This window comes from Aplidium turbinatum, chromosome 7, assembly GCF_918807975.1.
Source record: "Aplidium turbinatum chromosome 7, kaAplTurb1.1, whole genome shotgun sequence".
NCBI classification, from domain to species: domain Eukaryota; kingdom Metazoa; phylum Chordata; class Ascidiacea; order Aplousobranchia; family Polyclinidae; genus Aplidium; species Aplidium turbinatum.
The window spans coordinates 25,555,343-25,570,337 of NC_137478.1; the positions used below are offsets into that span (position 1 = coordinate 25,555,343).

General features: G+C 35.4%; 2 protein-coding genes across 2 annotated transcripts in view; both read right to left on the minus strand.

Annotated features, from left to right (window-relative positions):
- Nucleotides 1-3,011, minus strand: part of LOC145774380 (uncharacterized) — a 28,092-nt gene extending 25,081 nt beyond the window's left edge. The window contains exons 1-3 of the mRNA XM_082585618.1: nucleotides 2,778-3,011; nucleotides 1,338-2,056; nucleotides 448-587 (exon numbers count right to left, since the gene is read on the minus strand). Coding sequence (XP_082441744.1) covers nucleotides 448-587; nucleotides 1,338-2,056; nucleotides 2,778-2,887 — 969 coding nt within the window. The 5' untranslated portion in view covers nucleotides 2,888-3,011. The remainder of the gene's footprint in view (nucleotides 1-447; nucleotides 588-1,337; nucleotides 2,057-2,777) is intronic.
- A 917-nt stretch (nucleotides 3,012-3,928) lies between these two features.
- LOC145773880 (uncharacterized) lies at nucleotides 3,929-8,123 on the minus strand. Its single transcript, XM_082585003.1, has 2 exons — nucleotides 7,683-8,123; nucleotides 3,929-4,081 (listed from the first exon to the last, which is right to left on the minus strand). Exons 1-2 carry the CDS (start codon nucleotides 8,121-8,123, stop codon nucleotides 3,929-3,931), a joined length of 594 nt encoding a protein of 197 aa, XP_082441129.1.
- Nucleotides 8,124-14,995: the final 6,872 nt, after the last annotated feature.

Sequence of the window (14,995 nt, forward strand, 5' to 3'; positions counted from 1 at the left end):
ATACGTTTTGTTTTAAAATCACAACTTATGATTATAATAAACGTAATCGTTGTTTTTGTAATTTTTTTTTAATCAATCAAGTTCTTCGATATTTTGCATGCATAGAGGTTTAAATAGAATCCACTTTCAAAAATAAGATCCCGATTATGCTTTAACAATATACGTATTTATTCCGTTTCAAATTTGTTTATTTAATTTCAAAACCAACATGTGTTTACTCATGGTTTACTATATTTAGAAAATCTGGAAACAGACCTAAAGACCAAATGAATTGTAAAAATCACTTTTTACGGAGCAATTATTTACTACCACAATTGTACAATTAATTATTTTGGCATGTTGTGGTAGTCTGTTTAATGACGTTGTATCAATAGGAAGATCTTTTTGTTCATCTAGAAAAACAAAATACAGCGTTTCGCTGATATACTCAAGATAGAGATCTTTTACCTGGGAAGGCAAATAATCTTCATCTGTGGCTTCGCTTGTGCTTGCAGAACGACAAAGTTGTAATGACATTCGACGGAAGATTTGAGCGTTTTTCACCGAAGAATAACCTCGTACTTCAACAGCGGTCTCTGCAGATGTTTCTGGAAACATGATACAATACATTACTACAGTATAATTTAGATCGTTGTTTCCTAAGCAGTTGTGGGTCATAGCACTTCATGCAATGTCGGCTTTTGGCATAATACGAACAACAATTTTCTACACTTCAGTTCACCTGGGTTTTGTGAATAAGGACATAACGAAGCAATCACTTAGTACCCGCTTTGCTGTATAATTTATAGGATAATGACGGGTAAGCTGCCTTCTTTTGAGTTGAAAATTGGCACCTACCCTCCAAAAGTATATTACTGTTACCCAATAGAGTTGCTTGATCCAATGACATCTCATAAATGAACTAAACTGCAATATCTTGTGGCAAAAAGAAGAAAAAATTTATAGAGGCACTCCTCAACAACCCCAAACTAAAGCGTGGTTCCTCTTAGACTAGTTCTTCATTGCTGCATTAGTCTTTTCCAGCAAAACTTATTTTAAAATTTAGTTGCACTCTTCAAACTCTTATAGATCATCTGCTACGATTGCCCCTTCAACCGTAAGTGGTAATCGATAACAATCGGCAACACATTTTTATGTAATCGTAATGGGATACATTAAACAAACCATACCACAGAAGTAACCACAATTCAATCTAGGCTATTGCCAAAGTGGTGGTAGTCGAAAAACACATCTTCCGTTGGTTGTACAGTCAACTATCTCGTGGGATAAGAGAAAAAGGTCTCATGGACATCAACATCTTTTTTAATGTACTAAAAAAGTGTGGAAACATAAATTACCTTGGCTAGATGCAAATCGACTTGATAATGCAGTTTGATGGTCCACTCTAGGATTAACATTTTGTAGCACCGGAAAGGTGAACATATTCAAGGAAGAAGTACTGCTGGATGAAGTGATTTTTCTTGGTTTCGGAGTCGTAGGTTTATTCGGTCTTTTGTATGAAGATAAATTTTTCAAAGACTGATTCCTACGAGAGGAAATAGGAAGCTTTGCAGCTGCAACCTCGTGATGACTTCCAACAGTATAAAACACGTTGTCGCTGAAAGATGGTGATGAAGATCGCCTGTCTAGGGGAGAGATAGTGAGCTTTGTGAATTTTGGGTCTTTGCAGACAGATTTTGATCGCCGAACAAGCAAATTACTTTTTGTATTCATCCGCGTTATGGTCCCATTTGTATCAGCTTCCTCTTTTGTATCCACTTCCGCTTTTGTATCCGCTGACCATTGAACTTTAACCTCAGAAAGATTAGGAAGTAATTCTTTTCGTAAAGTATTCTTTTCGTAAAGCGAATTCCGACTAGAAGCTAGACTGGAATTTACGATCGATAAAACGCTGGCGGCAGCTGATAATTCCAAGACAGAAGAAGCTGGGGTGTGAAGATCAGTTAGGCTACTCTCGCTGTCATCAATTGCAGTCTCTGGTCCTGGCAGTGATGCTAAGAAAGCAGTCATATCACTGAATGGAGATCTTGTATTACAACCTAAGTCCAAAAAGCGTCTGAAAAAAATAGAGGGTAACTTCAGTAGAGTGCAACAAACTAGTGTTTATGCAAGGTATTGTGGGCCAGTAAAAAAGATAGAAAGACAGTTACAATTACGTTTTTGGAATAAAAAATAGCCTACTGCAAATGCATAAAATTTAAACAAGTCATGGTTTTTATGTAAAGCACATAAAAACACTTAAACCGTCATGTATCACAAGAACAGCAGAGGAAATAGAATAAATTATTCATTCCTCAAATACTTATTCTTGTCTTTAATCTTTTATAATGATTTACGTTTTCAAGAAAATGTGAAAGTTAACGCATGAAAGGTTGAGTGTTTACAAAGCTGACTTTGCTGGTATCAAATAAAACTGAAAGATTTTTGTTAAAGGTGATACTCAGGTTTAAACATCATTGATTAAATCATTGATTCAGTAAGTACTTTCAAAGGTGCAAAAGGAAGCGATTGGCGAAAAACAATTTGTTTGTTTTTTTATAAAACAAAACATATACGGAACATTAAAACTATCGCCATTGTGTGGTGAAGCGGTGGTTTGATTTTTTTTATAGTAAAAACCTGGCTATGTTATACTTTTGTTATCTTTGGTCAGGGCAATAAAAACAAATCTGAAAGCTTAACAGGTCACCGATTTTTGCCAAGATCTTATCTACGCAAGACTGGAAAAGTATTCACAGTCAAAAGCATCATTTTTAGAGATTTCTATACGGCCATACCTATCTCTCATCAGCTGACCGTTATAGAAGGATGCTGCGTCATGTTGTCGAGTGACATCACTGTTGTCTGCAAATTGACTTTGCATTTCGTTGAAACGTTGAGTTCTCATCGACTGTTGATTACTCGTGAGTTTATGGTTGTGGCAGGGTTCCTTAAAGTCTACAACATCTGCAGGTGTCAAGATAGCACTGGTACCGTTGTTTGAGCTTGACAAGACATTATGCTCGCTTGTATTTTTTTCCAAGTTTAAAATAACAGATGTTGAAGATTGTCTACAGAGACATTGGATTGGTGCGTTTTCACATCTTGGTTTAAGATCTGCGCTTCTTTTTCTTTCGTCTTTCCAAACTTGAGATACGTCACAGAGCGGAACTTCCGCCTCTGCTACACGGTTTCTTTTCCCACGGTCACGTGATGATTGGGAAATTGATGAAGATTTTGAATGTGGATCTGTTAAAAATAAACCTCAGTGTTCATAATTTCAATTTCAAGCTAGTGTATTACTTTTCATACTTGAAAATTCGTAAACGGTATCTCAACTTTCATTTTCAGGTTTATTTGTCGTCAAGCATTGAATCGCTTTAAAAGTGGAAAGTTTCCCAAAAATATCGCAGCGGTTTATTTGAACTGCAAAAGTGGCATACACCGTATCAAATTACTAGCTGAAAAGAAGCCTAAGAAAGTTGCAATTTCCAGTATTTCACACTTCACGCTAGATCATGACGTAGGATTTGTTCTTTTCAACACTGCCTTCGCTTCAGCATGGCAACCAACAGTTATGATACCAACCAGAAAGTAGACTATTATACATTCAACGTTGCCATTAATTTAATGTTGCAACTGCACATCAGAAAAATAAATTTTGCACAAAATCTGTTCAATATAGACTAACTAGGCTAGTCTAGATCAACATCTGATACGATTTGCTCCAACGATTTTTTGGAAATTCAAGCCACCTTGCATGCTTCTATACACTGCAAGCATACATTTGCAAGCATACACTGCAAGCATACACTGCAAGCATTTCCAAGCATGCATACTCTGCAAGCATACACTGCATGCATTCTATACACTGCATACACTTCTATATACTGCAAGCCTTTACCTACCAAATCGCGTTACAAAACAAGTTTTAGAACAGTTTTTAGAATCAACGCGATTTGGTAGGTAAAGGCTTGCAGTATATCCCCTTTAAAAAGAAAAAATTCTCCAAACCGTGTTGATCTCTAGAAGTTTTTCGCACTCTCGCAACTCTAACAGCGTAGTCAGCATGAATATTTCTCTGTTCCTGTTTGAGGGAAACCTATAAGAAAAAAAATAATCCATTAAAATTACAATTACAATTAAATTTAAGTAGCTTCACTTTTCTGCTTGAAACAGCAAATTTATGAAAGACTTACTAGCATTGTTTTAATTTATTTTATTTTTAGGTTTGTGCTCAGTGGTGAAGAATTAGATCGAGTAAACGGAAGACAAAAAAGCTAATTTTCGTGACAAGAGTATGAGGGTCTTTCGAAGACACAGCCGCGTGCTTTCTGCATCGTAAACCGAGGTCTTATTGACCATATGACAGGTGCTTTCACAGCTCTGCCGCGCAAGGACGTAGACCTATTTTACTGCTGAAGAGGTTATTCTGTTTTAACTTGCAATGTTTTACGTTTTGAAAGCAAGTAGGCCCCGAGAGCCAAGAATTTATCATCTACGTTGTGTCGTAGTCAGGTTGTTGGCTCGCAATAAAGGCTTTTCTTTTGCACTAACTAAATAGAAAGTTTTAGCTTCGAAAAAGACATGCCTGCAATACAGTAGAGCAATTCACTAATCATGCTGTACTTGCTGTAAGGCAGTGGTCTCCAACCTTTTTAAGAAGCGACCCCAATTTAAGCGAAAACGAAATCAGCATTTACATGAGACCCCATTTTTGTTTTTGTTTATTTTTCTTATCTTTATCCTGCATTGAGAGAAAGCGACTTGAGCGCTATGCATCGCTGTACGCCTTCCGACGTACACCTGACCCACGCTGCAGCCGACGGCAATGTCTGTTTCCGGTTGTCTACTCTACTTATGACTTAAATTTGGTACTACCCATTACTCGAAATCGATCACTGGGTAAAGGCAATTATCGTAAAGTTTCTTGCCCAGAGAAACAATTTTCCAATACGGAGAAAAATATTTTAAGTAATGCTGAAACTAAATAGGCCTAATACGAGTAAGTTTGCAGAATTACATAGAAATGTGGCTACACAAAAGTATTCCAAATGATTGTTTTTAAGAAGTTTTACATAACACATGAACGTGATTTCACGAACACAAAATTGTCAATTTGTTTCAACATTTAATTTGCACTGTTAATGCGATGATTTCAATTTGGTCAAGAACGTCATTGGACATATCTTCAATCCTACGTTTTACTGATAGTGAAATTGAATTCAAGAGATTGCAATTTACGTTCAAAAAACTCAGATGGTTTATCCATGCAAGCAGCCTGGATGATTTTTTTTCAAAATGACGTTTAAGTTTATTTTTCTTCATCGATTCTTCTGCGAGAACTTTATGACACTTTGGTTTGCGATTTGAATCAGTAAAACCAAGTTTTAAAAAAGCCTCGTCATAGCATTTTTTTATGGTATTTTTTGCTGCAATTTTTGTATAATATTTAGCTATACTTACTAGCTACAAATTACCATTACTAACTGCAAAGCAAACCAAAAACAGCCGATGAAATGTCTGCACACTACACCTGCATAAATAACTATTCGCTCGTTCTAGAGTCACCATGAATAACAAAAAGTTAATCTAAACTAGCATCGTAGTCTTTTTTTTTCGGTAATAAATTCAATATGGTGAGTTTTGGAGACCCCAGGAAAAATTAAGGCGACCCCACTTGGGGTCGCGACCCACAGGTTGGAGACCACTGCTGTAAGGTAAACTTGCTCAGAAAAACACGCATTGTTGTTGAAAAAACACAACCTGTGGCAACAACTGGATGGAGATTTAAAATGTCGTACTTTCTGTAAACGAAGTTACAAAAAACAAAAACAAACAACTGTGAAAATTTTGACACCACCAAACCAATTCACCTTTAAAAACCGTCTCAACACCCCATCAACGTTTGCAACAAAGGGAAACCTAGCCTTTACATCAAAATTACACATCAACCACAATTCTTCTGCAGCTTTCACTGGGACTATATTGGTTAATGTGAGACGCTTATGATTTGTAGTAAGTTGTTATCCAAGCACAAAACGTCAGGTAATGTAAAAGTAACGTTAAAAGTTGTCCGTTCACCAAAAAACATATTGAGTTTACAAAGACCATTTCTCCTTATAAAGTGCAGTTAGACAGTTTCGTTTCCTTTTACAAAAAAAATTTGCATACCAACAAGGTGCAGAAAAGATTTTAATTTTTCTATGTAAACCTCCCATGATTATTCATAAAACAGCAATTGTAAACTAATGATTTGAATCAAGTTTTATTAAGTTAGTGTTTTTGAGAAAAAAGTTTAAAAAGTAAAGCTTATAAAATAAATTAAGAAACCATAATCGATTTTTATTTCTGAAATATTTCACTTTGAATAAAACAGCTTCAACAAACGATTCATTTAAAGTTTAAATTGACTTGTTGAGTTGTTTAAAGTTAAAACTCAGTTGATATAACTAACCAATAATTAAAAGTTAATTATTATATAGTAATTATTGACAAATCGCCAGCTTAAAAAACTGCTGCTGATAAATGGTTATAATTATCAACAAAAAGTGGAACCAAATATACAAACCCAACAAACACCATATAGTTTAAGTCTCATCTAAACACAGCCCCATGGCATACGCCACGTGTTCTTTTAATCACAGAAGTCCCCAAGTTTGTGATGGGCACTTTCGTCCCCAAATTGCCTAAGAACTTACAAGCATGTAAACAAAGAGTAATTTTTAAAATGTCAACGTCCATTGGTGCACTTTTGCAATGTCTATGCTTACCCAGGCAACAAAATCTGTCATTTTTGCATTGAATCAACGTAGAATTACCCGTTTGAAGGTGGTGTGTTTGATGAGACAGTAGGCTACAAACAATACCTATCAAGATTTTTCGTCGTTTCAAGCAATAATTTCTTGTCAAAGCATGTTTTTAGATTTCAATTTAGCTTCTATAATAATTATTGCATCTTATTTGTCAATTCAGTATCTCTAAGAGTTGCTTCAAAAATAGCTTCGATAGCTTTAACTTAAACAAAAATAATAGCGGTAAAGATAATTTCAAATAGTTTCTCAAAATTGGGAATGGAAAAACTCATGACAAAGTCAAGTCGTTGAGGTTTGTATCGTAAACTAACCAATTTAGCAATTACTATTAAAGTCAATAAAGATTTAAGCTCATCGTTTTCAGAACTATAGAAAAAAGCCTAAAATGATAATGTAATGTCAGTAACAATCCCATAACAATGTCAAATACAAGTAAGCGTGTATATGCTTTGTTTCAGTTGCTAAGAGAGTAAACAATAATCTGGTTTTTAAACTACACAAAACGATTAAATTTTGTGGAAGTAACGTCTTGAAAGAGCAATTACCAGAGTGAATATATGTATTTAGAAGCCATTGGTATACCTAGAGGGCTTGTAAAAAGAATTCAAGTGGTGATGAGTAATAGAGTTTACACAAATACAATGCTAAAGACAGCATTATCTCAAGTAATGTTTTCTTTTTCTTTATATGCTTTGCAATGAGATACCTGCAAGACTTAGCATATCCCTACTAATTCTAGCAACGTATTCATTTTCACATAAATATAATTATGTGAGTCAGTGTAAAAGTGCATGTGCTCAAGTGGTCTGTCTGGGATACATTGTTTGTTCAATAATTGCAAACTTTAACTTATGTTGGATGTTGAAACAATGTCAATAAACAAATCACCTTTAACTTTTTAAATCCAAAGCTTTCGATGTGATTTTGAGCTTCCTTTGCCGTTGCTTCTAGGGTGTTATTTTTTACTTCTAGGATGGAGAAATCAATTTCCTTTTTGTTTTGCTTGAAGTCACTTGAAGTGTTTTCATTTTCTACAGCTTGAGTTTTAAATTCCCCTGCTTGGCTAGCAATAGCATTACTTTCCCTTTTTTTGCCTTTCCACATGAACGGGAAGAGGCTTTTGGGCGGCTTTGGCACTTTTTTCATTGATTTTGTTTCATTTACGTCTTCTTTGCGTTTCGACAACGCATCGGTAATCAATGTTTTCCCATTTTTCTTTTCTTTTTTGTCGTTCGTGAAGCCAGTCGAACTGCGAGTGTCACTGCAATTTTTGCTTTTTACGGCAAGTGCGTACTTCTTGTTAGATAAATTTCTTACATGGTTCGACATAGCGTCCTTTGAATTTGTCTAAAAACAGCAAATTTCAGTACCCTATAACGTACAAGAAACAAAGGCCATAGGATCATATGTCGCCAATATACAGTAAACTTAATACAGTGGAGCTATCACAGTTAATGCAGTAGTTTGTATCTACACTATGCAATATGCATGTACTATTATTATGCCATTGCAAAAAACTGTTGTCGTATTGTTGCTTTTTCATAGAGCGTAAAACTTTTTAATTCAGAAATAGTTGTAAACTACTGACCCTATCCGTCTTACAAAGCGAGATTGTTTTAGAAACGTACTCTGGATAAACTTAATACTAGATGAGCACTGCTGCACTAACGTTTAGTTTAAAAAAATATTATTTTGACTGCTTGTTATTAATCTTACTTTAAATTCCATGAAGGCCAACATTAATAGTTTCCCTTCTTTTTTTTATAAATATATAATACTTTTTCACTATAAAATATACTATACAAGTATGGTAACGTCTCGATTTTTATTTGAGGGATGGATACAACAGTAAATCTCACGCTATTGTGTTGTAAACCTCACGCTATAATAGCATCATAAACTGTTTATAAGCTTCTCTGAACTAAAACAAGTTGTATACTAATCCATTTCGTTCACATACGTTTAGGCAAGACGATTTGTAGAGACTTTTTTCAAGCTCTTTAACTGTTTGTAGAGAAAACATACTACAACCTCGTTAATATTTCCACTCCGACTGATCAATGGCTTTATAGCTTGGCAAATTCACGCTACTCATACATAGACTTAAGAGTAGATTTAGACTTATCAAATAAACTCTTCACTGCAAGACAAGGTCTTTCTCAATATCAATGCTCCACCTGGAGCAGAACTAACTCGGAAGGAATGGATGAAGCTTAATCGCCTGCGAATTGGGATGGGCTGTTTCAATAGCAACATGTTCCAATGGGGCCTCGCCGACTTGCCATTTTGTGCATGTGACTTAGATTTTCAGACTGCATACCACATTCTCTACCAATGTCCTGTATACTGACCCAAGGATAAATAATTATGTAGACCTAACAACGCTCGATGAACACACAATGCATTGGCTCTTGCGCCTGGATATAACAACGTGACCTGCGGCAGCCTCAAACGCAATGAAGGCTACAAGACTTCAATTAACGACTCTAAAACATTTCGTCAACGATAGCGATACGGTTTAATTTTTTAAGACTAAATTGATTGATAACCTAGACTTTAGTAACTTATACTATACAGTATGTATGATACAACCTAGATAATGTAATATAATATTTTATTGCACAACACAACAAAATCAATTCTTTACACAACTTTCTTAAGACGACGCAATAGTAGCCTATACTGTACAGTATAGGTTATGTAAGCAATATGATGACATTTCAATACCCTCTGGTGTCTATAAAAGTAAGCCGTCTGTATGACTGTATTGAAGGACAACAGAACTATATAAATTTTTTTCTGTAACATTATCACGTTTTGTTTGGAAAATGGTGCTGACTGTTTATCAAACAACGTGAAGACTGACAAATAATTGATACATTGAAACGCAACAGTTGGGGAAAATTATAATGTAAAAAAAACTTGTATTTACTGTATAATATAAGTTATAGCCTACCAATTATTCTACATTTTTAACTAAACCAATGCTTGTTTTCAAGAAGGAATATGTCAATACTTATTGACATCAATAGTAGCCTAATTCTGTGCCGAGTCGGTCTATACCGCCTGTCAATAGACAAGATAATTTTTTTTCTGTGGCTTCCTATCAAGCACAGTAAAGAACGTCTTCTATCTAGTATCTTCAGTGAGCTCCTTTGTAGCTCTTATTAACCATGACAATTTTAATCATTTAGAAAAAAAGTATGGTAGCTTAATAGAGTGAAATTTGCAAACTTTATATTAGTGCAAAATAATAAGCAGTTGTTATGTTGTTTTGCCTTGGTTTGTTATCAACAGTGCTGAAGGTCGTGAGAAGAACAATCTTGATGCGTTAACTCATCATGGAGAAGACCAAGATAGACAAAGAAAACCCCACAAAAACCTACCACAGACAAAGCCATTTTAAAACAAAGAAACTTTATTTTACGTTTAGTAAAAGGAAGAGAGTGCTCATCTACCTTCCTCATAAGTTGTGTATTTGATTTTGCTTATTTTCCAAACTTTCTAAAATTATTCTTATCCAATAAGCCTAAACATTTGCATTTAATACAGATAAACCCTCCGCTGTGAGCCTATTGTGTACTGGCTATTCACTTTCATAGAGATTGTTTATTCTTGTTGGCTTGCTAAGCTTTCCAGCTTAAACTGAATCTGGTTCAAGCGCTTGTTCAAATATCATACGAGGCCTTGTGGGAATGACTAGAACCTTCGTGCTCAACAGTCCTCATAGTAAAGAAAAAATAATCTTCAATTTATAATGAGTAAAAGATAATCCTTAATTTATAGTGGTAGGCCTACTGTTTTGCATTCAACAAATGCTGGCAATTGCACAACAATCTAACCTCATGGTGCAATTTATTAAGAATCGATTTCGCTACAGTAATAACATCTTCAGCTAGCACAATCATGTAAAAATAAAAAATAAATTGAAAAATATGTAAAACGAACTAATAAATAGTTAATAAAAAATAATCCACATTCAAAGTGTCGCACATCATAATACAAAACTACCTACTACTAGTGATTTTCTCGATATATTCTACTTCTTATAAACTTTTCGTTGATTCATCAAAAGTAGACTTAGGCTACTTATAACTTTTCAGTTTTGGCTTTATCGCTTTTGCAGAAAAACAAACGCTTTTGTAAGCTAAGACTAGTCTAAATTATGATATTAAATTTCTTATGATTGCGCTACTGTAGCCTATTGCTTTTGTAAAAACAGCGGTGTTTGAAAAAGCACGTTATTACAACTACAAGTGCGACAACAAACGTTTAAATTAGATACATGAGTTCTTCACTCTTTTTTTATTTTAGGAAATGCAGTCTAAACAAGTGACATTAATTTCTGTGCAACATCTCAAATATGAAAACTCTGTCTTTTCAGTGCCAGCTAGATCAATTAAAATGTAATAGCCTACGTTTTCTATTGTTGCTAAGCACTCAGTACTAAAATTGTAGACTCTCGAGGCTCACAATGATCGAAGTTTCGTGAAAGGATTGCAACAGCGGTTGACTGCTTTGAAGTCCCTGATGCTTTTGTGATTGCAAGTTGGAGGGTAACGGTTTGCGATAATTTCTTTCTTTGTTTTTCAATGTTTCTTAGTTTTTTCTTTTTTTTTGCATTCGGCAATAAAAGCTGTCACTTCAGATCAAGATACGCAGTCCGTCACGCTATGCCTTACCTCATTCTGCCTTATTGGGTTCTCGATGCTCACCAAACTGAATTGAAACAATTCACAGTAGACAGCTGAAAAAAGCGTGTTAGGAATGCCATTATAAATCAAGACCGTGTAACTATTTCTGTCTGGTGTCGCAGTCAGCTGAACTTAGCCTAGGCTGCTTGACGCATGTGTTTTTCTCTCGTAGCAGCTAGGTGGAGTTGATGACGACAATGTTATTGTCGTCTCTTTTTTCGTGCTTTGCGTTTTAACTCAATTTTTATCTTGTCGTAATCGTGCAGCGGCAAAAACATAGCTTTCGCTGTCATAAAGCAACCTACATAGGCTTACTCTGTAACTAAATCAGGTCTTGAAGTTGAAAATTGAATGAGGCTGTTCACCAGGCACTTAGTTAAATAACATAATGCGTTCTTCTGGTACTGCACTGGCACCAATAGAACGCTTCGTGTTATTGAATCAAATCTTGATGGTTAGCCTACTTGCAATAGTATTGCGTTAAGCATGCTTACAAGTTTCTTTAGCAATAATAAATTATTATATTTACTCTTGACAAGATACATTTTCAGAAAAATTGACACAGCGTTAATGTTTCTTTCCAAGTAGCAGCTTATTTTCTCTTTATAGGCTATGTTAGGTCGCCATTTTCCGTTCTTTACTCTGTTCGAGGTGTTATTGCGCTTCTCCGTCCATGTAAAGAACATATTCTCTATGAAGGAGAGAAACAAAAGCAATCTGAAAATCTATAAGTAGGGCAGCCTCATAAACCACCAATTCGGCATACTTACCAGTCGAACTCGCTTGTTTGCATATCGGATAATCGTTTTATTGCAGTAGGGTTATAAATCCCTAACCAGAGCCAATCTCTCAGTAGATTAACAAGTGCACTTTTACTCAAGTTACGTTAAGAATGGCGGCAGTATGTTATTATGTAGTGCCTAAGTTAATTTCATAACACAGTTTATAAATGCAATAAGCTTAGGCCTACCATATTTTCATCGCCTAAAAAGAGGACACGTTTCGCCAGCATGTACAATTTTACGCTTGAAAATCTTTTAGGCCCTACATCTTTATAGATCATTACAGTAGCCTATAGGCCTACGCAGCAAAAGTTACCAAAAAAAAAAAAGAAAAGGAAAACAGATTGACTGAACGTTTAACTTATTTTTTTCTCGTTTTTAGTGCTTCCTTAAAACAACAAATAACTTTATATTATTAAGAATCAGCAAAAAAGTGAAAAAAAGACCTAATTTTTAGACAGTTTCAGTCACAGCAATGATCGCAAAAATCTGCAAAGTGTGACAAATCAGGCACGATCTCCAGGTAGCCAAGCCTTAACTTTTTCAACAAGGAATGGTAAGCCTTAACGAATTTGTTAAATTATTTGCAAAAAATATGATTAAAACAGTAGGCTGCACGAAACCGTTATGCTAAAAACGGCGTGAACTAAAAAGCTGTTACTTTCTTTGCAAAGCTGTACCCTATCCATGCCACGATTTCTTTTGCTTTAGGTTAGGTGTTTCACACATTGTTTCACACATTAGGTGTTTCAAGTAACAAACGAACCAAACTGAGTTGGTAATCAACAACATCTACAAGCGTTGTATCAATATAAAACGTATGTAGCCTAAGTAAAAAAAATTTTTTGTGAAAATGTGAGTATGGCCTTTGAAATGTCGTCTAATATCTTACAGTGAACCAGGCAATGAACGTTCAACAGCAGTTCCATAAAATGTGCCAATTTCTTGTGGAATTTATAAATCAACATGCTACATTGGTAGGCCTATTATATACAAAATGTTTAGAAAACAAATAGCCCACAAGCCGTCCCTGAAACGTCATCAAGCAATATAATCCCGTTGAAAATATAAGCATGAAAACCGAAACTGTCGAAAAAGAGGACATTTGAGCATTTTTTAGTGTCCTCGGAGGACAATTCATATTTCTTGAAAAAAGAGGACAAATCCTCTTAAAAGAGGACGTATGGTAGCCCTAAATAAGCTATATGATTGCTCTCTTATGTTGTGGGGTTGTTCCAGTCCGTGAGTCTAATACCGTGTGACGCCATTTTCTTGATTTCTTAATCTCCAATATGACACCTAACGGATGAAATAATTTAGAGACAAAAACAACAGGACAAGTGATGCTTTTAAAGTAGCCTAGGCGAAATTTGCAAAATTAAGCTTCGAAAACGGCTTTCTTATTTCGAGAATAAATAAGATTACACTATCAATCAAATACAATTAGTTGCAACCCAACTTAACCTAAATGACGACTTAGACCACCTCTCCACCGGAAAGCATATGCTGTGTTCAGCATTTGTTGTAAGAGTCCCTTTTTCGAGCAGCACTACTCTTATCTGTCAGCGAGAGACATGAGTAGACAAAGTAGTGCTACTGGAGAAAGGGAACGATTTCAGGTGAAACCAGCCAACTTTGCGTCAATGGAGAAACTTGCAGTAGAAAGATGCAACCGAAAGTCCACGACCAGTTTTGGAACTAGCTTTATTATGTCAAAGCCAGTTCCATACCAACTGAACACTATCTATTACAATTTTGGTAAAGAGGTCACTTTCTTCAACACACTTTCTTCAACCTTCAACCAAGAGGTCACTTTTTGTATATGTCTGTGGTTGAACACTATCTAGTGTCCAACAAAAAGGCGCTTTAATTTTGAGTACCGGTAGCCTATTTAGATTTGATGAATTCTGAAGTTTAGTCACGATGGTGTCAAGAAAAATATATACACAACTGTACAATTCTCAAATGAGTCTTTGGCATAAGCAAATGAGATGAATTATGTGTAGATATAAACAAAAATACTAACTTACCGTACAAAAAGTGCTCAATGCCAAGCAGAGCAAATTACATTAAATAGTGTTGCGTCGGGGCCAATTTTCTTTTAACTCATTTCGGTCCCAAGCGCGATATAACCTTCGCGTTCTGACGCTTCTACTGTTTTCTAGATCTTTGCTCTGTTCGCGTGTATTGTTTTCGCTGTGATGGTCAAAAATAAAAACAACTGAACTAAGATTACAAGGCTTAAAATGAAGAGAGGTAGGCATTTTTTATTAGAAAACGGCTGAATTGTGAAGACGCATAATGACATGTTTGAAAGTGGAAACAATTCTTGGCTTTCTTTTTTTAATTTCAACTGAAAATTTTCTCCAATCCCAACATAAACCTGGATAAGTCTTAAGTGACGTTGTAACAACAAGTGAAATTTTCCAAGTGTATGAGCTGCTTTGGGATGCCCATAACCAATTTATTAAATTTTCCAAGCTCTGTAAAATGGAAAAAAAAGAAGATTTTTTGCAACTCCATCTTTCTCTGGTTAACAGCTCGAGTCTCCAAGTAAGCAGTTGAGAACGGAGCAAGCGACAACCGAGCTCGCAACATTTTAGCAAGTGGCTAAAGTTGGAAAATAATGAAACTGAGAAAGTAATAACTGAGCAAGCACGTCTGACGTGACCACATAAATCTTATTAGCCGACTTAGGAGTAGCTGAAATGTAATTGCTGAGACC

Excerpts from the sequence above, each read along its gene's own strand:
- LOC145773880 (XM_082585003.1), bottom strand. The coding sequence starts at position 8,123 with ATGTCGAACCATGTAAGAAATTTATCTAACAAGAAGTACGCACTTGCC. Across the intron at positions 4,082-7,682 it reads TTGGATTTAAAAAGTTAAAG|GTTTCCCTCAAACAGGAACA; the intron begins GTGATTTGTTTA and ends TTTTTCTTATAG.